The 12,496-nt window shown below is 38.8% G+C and overlaps 1 protein-coding gene across 1 annotated transcript; it reads right to left on the bottom strand.

Annotated features, from left to right (window-relative positions):
- Nucleotides 1–8,636: 8,636 nt before the first annotated feature.
- LOC113896283 (olfactory receptor 2T6) lies at nt 8,637–9,596 on the bottom strand. Its single transcript, XM_027548520.1, has one exon. The coding sequence runs from the start codon at nt 9,594–9,596 to the stop codon at nt 8,637–8,639; it is 960 nt and encodes a 319-aa protein (XP_027404321.1).
- Nucleotides 9,597–12,496: the final 2,900 nt, after the last annotated feature.

The following is a 12,496-nucleotide window of genomic DNA, read 5'->3' on the forward strand; positions in this document are numbered from 1 at the left end:
AATGCCGCATTAAAAATCTTTGAAATATTTTTTCATTGTCAGAACAGATTGCACAAATCCTCCAGCTTTCTAGACATGTGTGTTAATGCTTAACCTATTTTAATAAGAAATTTTAGAAACCTATGAGGGACAATTATGAAAAACTGAAAAGGCAGAAAGAAAGTTGCAGACCATTAAAGAATGCTTAACTGTCTCTTGGTTTTCCATGTTTAGGTTTCCTGGAGCAATGGGAAGTGCTCAGAAGTGAGAAGAGGTAGGAGTTTATATAGTTTTCTGAGAAGGCAATGAAGTGAAGTTTTCTTGTAAAAATCAAGTCTCTTCCCTGTGGACCTTGCAGACTGTAATGAGACAGATTTGGCACAGCTAATGGGTAGTGTATTTTGGGGATGAATGTCACATGGACTTTGAGAAAACTGTTTCCACTGCTAGGCTCCAAAGTGCAAGACTGTGAGTTTTCTATTCATGAGAAATTTCCTTTGGCAGCTAATCCTCCCAGTGAAATGTGGGAACTAATTTGAAGAGACATAAAAATGATAGAAGGTAGCTCAACTATCATTTTTTTTAGCACTTTATTGGTAGTCCAATGAGTTAGTGCAGTCACTCAGTCTTACTCTTTGTGACCCCATGGACTGCAGTACGCCAGGCGTCCCTGTCTTTCACCGTCTGCTGGAGAATGCTCAAACTCATGTTCATTGAGTTGGTGATGCCATCCAACCATCTCATCCTCTGTCATCCCCTTCTCTTCCTGTGTTCAATCTTTTCCCAGCATCAGGGTCTTTTCAAGTGTCAGTTCTTCACATCAGGTGGCCAAAGTATTGACGCTTCAGCTTCAGCATCAGTCCTCCCAATGAATATTCAGGACTGATTTCCTATAGGATTGACTGGTATGATCTCCTTGCAGTCCAAGGGGCTCTTGAGAGTCTTCTCCAATGCCACAGTTGAAAAGCATCAATTCTTTGGTGCTCAGCTTTCTTAATGGTCCAACTCTCACATCCATACACGATTACTGGAAAAACGATACTTTTGACTATATGGACCACTGTTGGTAGTCTAACAATAATTATTTTTTCTGAGTTTTGAGTACTGGATACATATACTTGAGGAAATGTGAAAAATTTCTGAAAATGAAAAATGCCCATAATACTAAATGATAGTCACCAAAGCATATCATATAGATAGCTATTCATATAAAATTAAATTTGTATTTTACACACACACACACATTGAAGTAGGAAATGGCAACCCACTACAGTATTCTTATCTGGAAAATTCCATGGACAGAGGAGCCTGGCAGCCTACAGTCAATGAGTTCTCAAAGAGTCGGACATGACTGAGCAGCGCCAGCAGCATAAACACATATACGTATGTGGAAAGTATATATATATATATATTTATATATATACATTTATATATATTTATATATATATACATATACACATTATATAATCCTCCATTTGAAGGATTTACAGCCAGAAAAACAGGGTAAATAGTCTTTTTCTCTTACCTCAAGGGAATGAAGGCTTCTCTGGTGTCTCAGCTGGTAAAGAATCCGCCTGCAATGTGGAAGAACTGGGTTTGATCCTTAGGTTGGGAACATTCTCTGGCGAAGGGCATGACAACCCACTCCTGAAGGAGAAGGGGACAACAGAGGATGAGATGGTTGGATGGCCTCACTGACTCAATGGACATGGGTTTGGGTGGACTCTGGGAGTTGGTGATGGACAGGGAGGCCTGGCATGCTGCATTTCATGGGGTCGCAAAGTGTTGGACATTACTGAGTGACTGAACTGAACTGAACTTACCTTCTGCCTCCTTGCCTGAATCCATTCGTGACTAGGCAGGAAGGACTAGGGACCTTAGCCCTAACTGCTGGCCCCTGTGGTCCAGTGGTTAAAACTCCCTGTCTAGAAAACTAAGTAAGACCTTGCTTCAGCTACCACTCACTGCTGCTTGTTGGAAACTGCACTTATGGCTGCGTGTGTTCAAAATCACTATTAGCATTTTGACGTATGACTATGTGTCAGTCATGTATACCTCAAGTACATTTTCATTTCCTTGTTTTCTTAAATTTCATTCATTTTTTATTATCCATGATATATTTTTAGTTATTGTAGCAAGGCATATCAACATTGCTTCTTTAGCTCCCCCCCTGTTTTATGCTTAGAAATGATTATAATAGCTTAAAATAGAAAAATTTTAACTTACCTTATTTTTCACTTGTGTATCTTGTTGAAGTATGCTGCTGCTGCTGCTGCTAAGTCGCTTCAGTCGTGTCCAACTCTGTGCGACCCCAGAGACGGCAGCCAACCAGGCTCCCCTGCCCCTGGGATTCTCCAGGCAAGAACACTGGAGTGGGTTGCCATTTCCTTCTCCAATGCATGAAAGCGAAAAGTGAAAGTGAAGTTGCTCAGTCGTGTCCGACTCTTAGCGACCCCATGGACTGCAGCCCACCAGGCTCCTCTGTCCATGGGATTTTCCAGGCAAGAGTACTGGAGTGGGGTGCCATTGTAGATAAAAGTAAAAGATCATCATATAGTCCATTTTTTTTTTTTAAAACATGAGTGCTGGTTACAAACATATCTGGAAATCTGGAGGAAAAAAGCAAAACCTGAGCATGTGTATGTTATAAAAAATTTCAAGATAATCCTGATATGCATCTGGATTTTAAAAAGTGATTACAGGTTTTTCTATTCAGTTCAGCTCAGTTCATTTACTCAGTCATGTCTGATTTTTCTCGAGCCCATGGACTGCAGCACACCAGGCTTCCCTGTCCATCACCAACCCCCTGAGCTTGCTAAAACTCATGTCCATTGAGTTGGTGATGCCATCCAATCTTCTCATCCACTATTGTCCCATTCTCCGCTTGTGTTCAATCTTTCCCAGCATCGGGGTCTTTTCAAATGAGTCAGTTCTTCCCATCAGGTGGCCAAAGTGTTGGGGCTTCAGCTTCAGCATCAGTCCTTCCAATGAATATTCAGGACTGATTTCCTTTAGGATTGACTGGTTTGATCTTTTTGCAGTTCAAGAGGCTCTCAAGAGTCTTCTCCAATACCACAGTTCACAAGCATCAATTCTTCGGCACTCAGCATTCTTTATGGCCCAACTCACATCCATATGTGACTACTGGAAAAACCATAGCTTTGATTAGATGTATCCTAGTTGGTAAAGTAATGTTTCTACTTTTTCTTAATATGCTGTGTAGGTGTGTCATAGCTTTTCTTCCAAGGAGCAAGCATCTTTTAATTTCATGGCTACAGTCACCATCTGCAGTGATTTTGGAGCCCAAGAAGATAAAGTCTGTCACTATTTCCATTGTTTCTCCATTCATTTACCTTGAAGTGATGGGACCAGATGTCATGATCTTCATTTTTTCAACATTGAGTTTTAAGCCAATTTTTTTACTCTGCTCTTTCACTATCATCAAGGGGTATTTTAGTTCCTCTTTGCTTTCTGCTATAAGGGTAGTGTCATCTGCATATCTGAGGTTATTTATATTTCTCCATGCTATCTTGATTTCAGCTTGTACTTCATACAATTGGGCATTTCACATGATGTGCTCTGCATATAAGTTAAATAAGCAAGGTGACAATATACAGCCTTAATGTACTCCTTTCACAATTTGGAAGTAACAAATAGATTCAAGGGGATAGATCTGATATACAGAGTGCCTGAAGAACTATGGATGGAGGTTCATAACATTGTACAGGAGGAGGTGATCAAAACCATCCCCAAGAAAAAGAAATGAAAAAAGGCAAAATGGTTGTCTGAAGAGACCTTAAATATGGCTGAGAAAAGAAGAGAAGTGAAAGGCAAAGGAGGAAAGGAAAGATATACCCATCTGAATGCAGAGTTCCAAAGAATAGCAAGGAGAGATAAGAAAGCCTTCCTAAGTGATCAATGCAAAGAAACAATAGAATGGGAAAGACTAAAGATCTCTTCAAGAAAATTAGAGCTATCCAGGGAACATTTCATGCAAAGATGGGCATAAAAAAGGAGAGAAACAGTATGGAACTGAGATGCAGAAAATATTAAGAAGAGTTGGCAAGAATACACAGAAGAACTATACAAAAAAGATCTTAGTCACCTAGGTAACCATGATGATGTGATCATTAACCTTGAGTCAGACATCCTGGAGTTGAAGTCAAGTGGGCTTTAGGAAGCATTACTACGAACAAAGCTAGTGGAGGTGACAAAATTCCAGCTGACCTATTTCAAATACTAAACGATGATGCTGTGAAAATGCTGCACTCAATATGCCAGCAAATTTGGGAAACACAACAGTGACCATAGGACTGGTAAATGTCAGTTTTCATTTCAATCCCAAAGAAGGGCAATGCCAAAGAATGTTCAAAGTACTGCACAATTGCACTCTTTTCACAGGCTAGCAAAGCAATTTTCAAAATTCTCGAAGCTAGGCTTCAATTGTATGTGAACCAAGAACTTCCAGTAGTTCAAGCTGGATTCAGAAAAAGCAGAGGAACCAGAGATCAAATTGCCAACACCTACTGGATCATAGAAAAAGAAAGAGAATTCCAGAAAAACATCTACTTCTGTTTCATTGACTACACTGAACCTTTTGACTGTGTGAATCACAACAAATTCTGGAAAATTCTTTAGGAGATGGGAATACCAGACCAGTTTACCTGCCTTGTGAGAAACCTGTATGCAGGTCAGGAAGCAGCAGTTAGAACCAGACATTGAACAATGGACTGGTTCAAAATTGGGAAAGGAGTATGTCAAGGCTATATATTGTCCTCCTGTTTATTTAATATATGCAGAGTATATCATGGGAAATACCAGGCTGAATGAAGCACAAGCTGGAATCAAGATTGCAGGGAGAAATATCAATAAACTCAGATATGGAGATACCATCCTTATGGCAGAAAGCAAGGAGGAACTAAAAAGCTTCTTGTTGAAAGTTTAAGAGTGAAAAAGCTGGCTTAAAACTTAACATTCAAAAAATGAAGAGCATGGCATCTGGCCCCATCCCTTCATGGCAAATAGATGGGGAAACAATGGAAACAGTAACAGATTTTATTTTGTTGGGCTCCAACATTATTGTGGATCATTACCGCAGTCTTGAAACTAAAAGATGCTTAGAAAGGCTGTGACACACCTAGACAGTATATTAAAAAGCAGAGACATTACTTTGCCAACAAAAGTCCGTCTAGTGAAAGACATGGTTTTTCCACTAGTCATGGATGGATATGAGAGTTGGACCATAAAGAAGGCTAAGTACAAAAATTGATGCTTGTGAACTGTGGTGCTGGAGAAGACTCTTGAGAATCCCTTGGTCTGAAAGGAGATCAAACCAGTCAATCCTATAGGAAATCAGTCCCAAATATTCACTGGAAGGACTGATGGTGAAGCTGAAGCTTCAATATTTTGACCACCTGATGTGAAAAGCCAACTCATTAGAAAGGACTCTGATGCTGGGAAAGATTGAAGGCAGGAGGAGAAAGGGATGACAGAGTATGAGACAGTTTCATGGCATCACCAACTCAATGGACATGAGTTTGAGCAAGCTCTGGAAGATGGTATAGGACAGGGAAGCCTGACATGATGCAGTCTATGGGGTCATGAAGAGTCAGACATGACTGAACAACTGAACAATAACAACAACAAATTTTGTCATTTTTCCAGAATGTTATATAGTTGGAATCATATATCACATAAGATTTTCAGATTGTTTTTTTTTTTTTTTTTCCAGTTAGTAATATACCTTGAAGATTCTTCCTTTACTTCATGGCTTATTGGATCATTTCTTTTCATTTTAATTTTTTGTTTTGTTTAATAATATTCAAGAGTACTGATACATCACACTTTACTTATCTGTTTATCTACTAAAGACATCTTGATTAATTATTGATGACTATGAAAAAATTGCTCCAAATGCAGTTTTTTGTTTATTATTATTTTTTAATGTCAGTAGGATAAATCCTGGGAAGCACTATTGCCAGATTATGTGGTAAGACTAGGCTTAGTTTTGTTGGAAACTGTCAAATTCTCTTCCACAGGGATTTGTCTTTACATTCCCACCAGCAATGAATGAAGCTTCCTGTATTTTACAGTAATTTCAATTGTAACCACTCTAATAAGTATGCAGTAGTATCATATTGTTGTTTTAATTAGTACATTTTAAAAGTATGCATTAGTTACTCTTTCCCTAATTTCCTTACAGATTTATTTTTAATCCTTACAATTGGATTTTTTTAACCCATTATCAATCTTTCTTAGTATAATTAATAAAGCAGCATGCTTATATGTGTGAAGGATAGAAAGATGAATGATAAATGGGGTGATTTTTTTTTCTAAATCAAAAATATTAGGAACATGAAAGGCAATTACCCTCATTACCAACAGAAAAAATAATGACCAGTGTTTATTGCATTTATCACATTGGCTGTTTCAAATCTTATAAGGAAAGCCATTATACTACCTCACTTCTCACAAAAGAGGAAATTGGGCCTTAGTTACATAGAGAATGGACAGAAGTTCACATGATCTTTAAAAATGGACCCCAAATTGATGTTCAGTTCTCAGGATCATTCCCCACCTCTTCTGACTTATTGTTTTCTTGTACCTCACTATCTACTGTGTTGGAAATTCTTCTTCCTAATGCCTAGCATGTGGTACTTTCCAAGCCAGGTGGACAAGATTGAAGGAGATGAACCTTCCAGAAAGAGAGCTTCAAAAAGGCTGCCTTTGGTAACAACTAAAACTACCACTAAAATAAATGGAAGGAAGTCCACTTTCTTGGTTAGTCAGTCCAATCTATAGGGTCCAACATAAATTTTTCCATTTGGTTAAAAATTACCACTCAGTTCCTTTCTCCAGTGCAATAGGAGGTGTGCTTATGTTTACGATCATCAGTGTCTGTCAGAAGTAGAATATTACTGAACCCAGCTAGGGTTTTGAGAGCACAGAATCTGGCATAGCCTCATTACAGAGAAGGTTAAGAGGCTTGGGATTTGGTCCAGGTTTTTACAACTGAGTCTATAATTTAGGCTAAAGACATTATCTTTAGGGACCCAACATCCTAAAAAGAAATTATCTAAGTCATTTCCCTAGGAAATTTTTTTTTTGTTCCAACTTTGCCGATGGAAAGCCAATTATTTTCTTCCCAATTTGTAATGTTATACAATGTAAAACTTAGTACCATAGATGAGGGAAAATAGGCTGTCCACAATAGGCTGTGTTTACTTCTTTGGAATAAAAATATTCATACCACTATAATATCTAGAGTAGGATTCCAGAAATTTAATAATTCTGATGGATTGGAGTAAAAACTGAAAAGTGATTACTGAATTTACAAATTCATAAAGCACTCTTTTCTCTCCTGCCTATTACTCTGCCTTCTGATATAATGATTATTTACCATATAACATATATAACATTATAGAATCCTTGCCCAGAAGAATATTAGTCTCTATTTCTGCAAAAACATGTGGTTTATTATTTTTTTTCCAGCCCCAGATTTAGATAAGGGAGGAATGTTTTCAGTTGTTACTCAAAGAAAAGATATTTAACTTTTCTAAATCCTGGTGTGAGTTTATGTATGTATTTCCTTCGAAGTTTTATGATGCTATAGCTTCTTTTAAATGTTTGCACCTCTAACCTTTTCATAAACTCTGTCTATGATTCATTTAAACAACGTAATCAAAATTGCCATTCTTATGAGGTTCCTGAGAGTGGATAGAATTTGTAATATTAATCAGACAATTTGGGGCCCTTATATACATAAATTGCACTCATAGAATTGATATAAGCGAAGAATTAGAATGGGTGGCCACAAGGAAGAAATACTGTTGTTTATGAAAGCAAGCAGGACTCTGTGGGGACTTCCTGGGTACAAACGCCCCTCTGTGTGCTTTTTGTGATTTGTTGAAAAAGGCTCTAGTCTCCTAGGCTTTCCCTGAGTTCCAAAGAGCAAACTCACTACTAATTAGAGAAGTGAGTGAATTCAGAAACAAATGAAAGACAGAGAAGCAAGAAAATTAAAGATAGCTGAAACACTAGTTCAACAGTAAAGCAAAATCACAGAACCACCAGTTCTTTCTCAAGTATTTAACCAAAACTTTGAGTCATTCTGTAGAAACAAAGAGCCTTGTCAAGGTAAAGAATGGTGATTACATGCTGACCCTAAGTGCCTGTGTCCTAGAGTGATTGTAACCAGAAGGCTGGTGATCAAGATTTCTGAAACATCACCCTGTTACCTCACCGTCAACAAATCAGAAGAATGTCCATGAGCTAATCAGGTACCCTGTAATCCTCAACCCTAATGTTGCCTTTAAAAACTCTTGCCTAAAAGCCATGAGGGAGTTGTTTTGTTTTTCTTTTGAGCACTAGTTGTCCACTGTTCTTACTTGATGCCCTTCAGTAAATGCTGTACTTTCCTTCACCACAACTTGGTGTCAGTAGATTGGCTGTTTGCACAGTGGGCAAGTAGATATGAGTTAGTTTGGTAACATTTATAACACTGGCATTATTCATGCATGGATGTTTCATCTTTTTGATAAAAGTATGGCTGATGTACTTTTTGGCATAACTGGCAGTGGTGGTTGCTGCAAGCATTATCTATATTATCCGTGGCAAAACCCCATACACTCCTGAGCAGACATGGAGGATTTAGACTGTCAGAATTCTCCCCTTGTCATAAAATGGGTCCCTAGACATCTTGCCAAAACCCTCTTAAAGGCCTCAGCCACATCCCTGTTTCTCAAACTGTAAATGAGAGGGTTTAACAAGGGGGTGATGATAGTGTAAAAGACAGAAAAGACCTTGTCTTTAGTTGGAGTGTGGTATGATTGGGGAAGCATATATGTGTACAGGGCAGCCCCATAGAATAAGATCACCACCATCATGTGTGAGGAGCAGGTGGCAAAAGCCTTCTTCTTCCCTTCTGCTGACTTCATCTGGTGCACTGTGATGAGCACTCCAGCGTAGGAAGCAATCACTACAGAGAAGGGGATCAGCAGCATCATGACACAGCAAATATACATCACCATTTCATAGGCAGCTTTGTCACCACAGGCCAGCCTCAGCATGGTGGGTGCCTCACAGAAGAAGTGGTTGATCTTGTGTGAAGCACAGAATGGTAGAGTCATTGTTATAGGGGTGAGGAGGAAGCTATCCAAAGCACCACCAAACCAAGAGCTGGCCAAGATCATCCAACAGACCCGATGGCTCATGAGGACAGGATAGCGGAGAGGGTTGCAGATGGCCACGTAGCGGTCATATGCCATGAGTCCCAGGAGGAAAAATTCGGCCCCTACAAAGCCCATATAGAGAAAGTATTGGGCTGTACAGGCAATAAAGGATATGGTTCTCTCACCCTCAAGGTAATCGGCCAGCATCTTGGGCACAATGGTGGAGATGTACATAATGTCAATGAAGGAGAGGTGGCTGAGCAGGAAGTACATGGGGGTATGGAGGTGAGGGTCTATGTAGATCAGGAAGATCACGACCCCATTAACTATTATGGCCATGAAGAAGATGGCACAAATGATGCTGAAAAGGAAGCCAGAGGCTTTGTTGTTAGTGAAGAGCCCTGCAAGGGTGAAGTCACTGGAAAAGGTCTTATTATTTCCATTCATGGTTTTGAGTTAGACCTGGAGGCCTAAGAAGAGAAATATGGGGTCAATGAAAATTGCAGTAGATAAGATGAACCATTAAAAATGTCTATGTAAGTATGATTAAATTAAAATTATTTATACACTAATGTCAATTGTTTTATGTGGGGCAGATTTGCGGTTTATTCTGTCTTGGAAATTTCTTCTTGTTGAAGAGCAATTTTCATGTTAGGTACCATGGCATGAAGACAAATGATCATTTGGAAATTTATCCTTGATTTAAGGGAGTTTGTTATTTTAGAATATGGGCTATAGATAAGATCTTCTCCTGGAGTTGGCTCCACTTGTTTGAAATATGGATACAACTGAAAAACAATTGAGTCAATTGATTCAGTTCAAATAAACATACAGTTCAGTAAGAGGTTTTGTTGATATGAGAATTTTTGTGACAACTTTAAAGCCAATCAGTGTCATCAAAAAACAACCATTAAGTTGTAGCTATGACTGTAGATTTTGAAGTATTGAGTTGGATCACAGCATTGTTCATATGACCATTGAATGACAGTCATTTGCTTTTTCATTCATTTGTTGATTCCTCAGCCACTCATACGCCAACCTTTATTCATGGAGAATAACTTTTGCAGTGTTCTAAGCTCTAGAGAAATTGTTGTAAACAAAAGAGGAATGTCTCATATGACTTATGGCTCTAATTGTGACAGAGAGTAAACCAAAGGAAAATGATGGTGCTAGATAATGAGAAATGCTTCATTAACATGGATAAAATAGGATAACAAATGAGAGTAGACAGGTGAAGATTTGAGGGAAAGTTGTTCCTGCATAATAAATAGCAAATTTAAGAGTCCTAAAGCATAAAGGAGTTTGTTATGTTCAGGACAGTTCATGCAGAGCATTGCATCATGCATGAGTCGGGTAGTAAGGTATTTGAAGCAAGATTCTTAAGATGTTTGGACCAAGGTAAAGAGGTCAACAATAAACTGTGGAAAATTCTGAAAGAGTTGGGAATACCAGACCACCTGACCTGCCTCTTGAGAAACCTATATGCAGGTCAGGAAGCAACAGTTAGAACTGGACATGGAACAACAGACTGGTCCCAAATAGGAAAAGGAGTACATCAAGGCTGTACATTGTCACCCTGCTTATCTAACTTCTATGTAGAGTACATCATGAGAAACGCTGGGCTGGAAGAAGCACAAGCTGGAATCAAGATTGCCTGAAGAAATGTCAATAACCTCAGATATGCAGATGACATCGCCCTTATGGCAGAAAGTGAAGAGGAACTAAAAAGCCTCTTGATGAAAGTGAAAGAGGAGAGTGAAAAAGTTGGCTTAAAGCTCAACATTCAGAAAACAGAAATCATGGCATCTGGTCCCATCACTTCATGGGAAATAGATGGGGAAACAGTGAAACAGTGTCAGACTTTATATTTTTGGGCTCCAAAATCACTGCAGATGGTGACTGCAGCCATGAAATTAAAAGACACTTACTCCTTGGAAGGAAATTTATGACCAACCTAGATAGCATATTGAAAAGCAGAGACATTACTTTGCCAACAAAGGTCTGTCTAGTCAAGGATATGGTTTTTCCAGTGGTCATGTATGGATGTGAGAGTTGGACTGTGAAGAAAGCTGAGTGCTGAAGAATTGATGCTTTTGAACTGTGGTGTTGGAGAAGATTCTTGAGAATCCCTTGGACTGCAAGGAGATCCAACCAGTCCATTCTGAAGAAGATCAGCCCTGGGATTTCTTTGGAAGGGATGATGCTAAAGCTGAAACTCCAGTACTTTGGGCACCTCATGCAAAGAGTTGACTCATTGGAAAAGACTCTGATGCTGGGAGGGATTGGAGGCAGAAGGAGAAGGGGACGACAAAGGATGATATGGCTTGATGGCATCACCGACTCAATGAACATGAGTCTGAGTGGACTCTGGGAGTTGGTGATGGACAGGGAGGCCTGGTGTGCTGCGATTCATGGGGTCACAAAGAGTCGGACATGACTGAAAGACTGAACTGAACTGACTGAAAGAGGTCAAAAGCTTTTTCTAAATATCTGTAGAACTGAGATGCCATTTCCATTTGTAATCATTTGTATAACATTTAAACATATGTTCATTCTGATTATTTTTGTTGTTTCCCTTTTGTGCAGTTGAGCCTGTTATTTTTTCCCCCTTGATTCTGCAATTTTGTGGACCTTGAAGGCTTTACTAGAGGAGAATCTCCATCCAAGTTAGTTTGGGGCAGTCCGGGTTATGTCTTCTGTCTCTGGGTCCCCTCTAGTTGAGCATGTGTCCTGACTCCTTTCACTATCAAGAGCATTCTGATTTGGTCAGTCATACTCCTTAGAGATAATACCTGAAAGAAGTGTCTGAAGAACCATGCAGAGTAGAGGACAAGTAAAAGAAATCCCCAGCAAAAGGAAATCCACACTCTGGGTGGTACATTTATGTACTGACTATATAATGAGAAGAAGAGAATTCTTTAAAAAAAATTCCTCATTAGATTTACCATCCTTCAAACATCAAATATAATTTTTGAAATATTTGGACAGAATATTAAGCCCTGTGCAATGTTATACTACAAAAAAGGGTAAATGATGTGACCATAAATGGACAGGATTACAGTCAGTTTCCTCACCTAGGAATGATATTTTGGGGTAAGACGTCTCTATGATTCCTTAATCTATGATTAAGGGTGATCCTTTCTTAACCATACAAGGTGTTTTCCTCTGTTTCTTCATCTGCTCTGTAGTGAAAGAAACAAGACAGTTTTCAAGGACTACATCAGTTAGTACAATCCATTTCTTAGTTTGGTAACTAGAATGTGTTATGTGCTTAATAAAAGCTATTGTCAATACTATTAGATACATACATACTGTCAATAATATATAAATCCAAAATGAAGATATTC

The sequence above is a fragment of the Bos indicus x Bos taurus genome, chromosome 7 (assembly GCF_003369695.1).
Source record: "Bos indicus x Bos taurus breed Angus x Brahman F1 hybrid chromosome 7, Bos_hybrid_MaternalHap_v2.0, whole genome shotgun sequence".
In the NCBI taxonomy this organism is placed as follows: domain Eukaryota; kingdom Metazoa; phylum Chordata; class Mammalia; order Artiodactyla; family Bovidae; genus Bos; species Bos indicus x Bos taurus.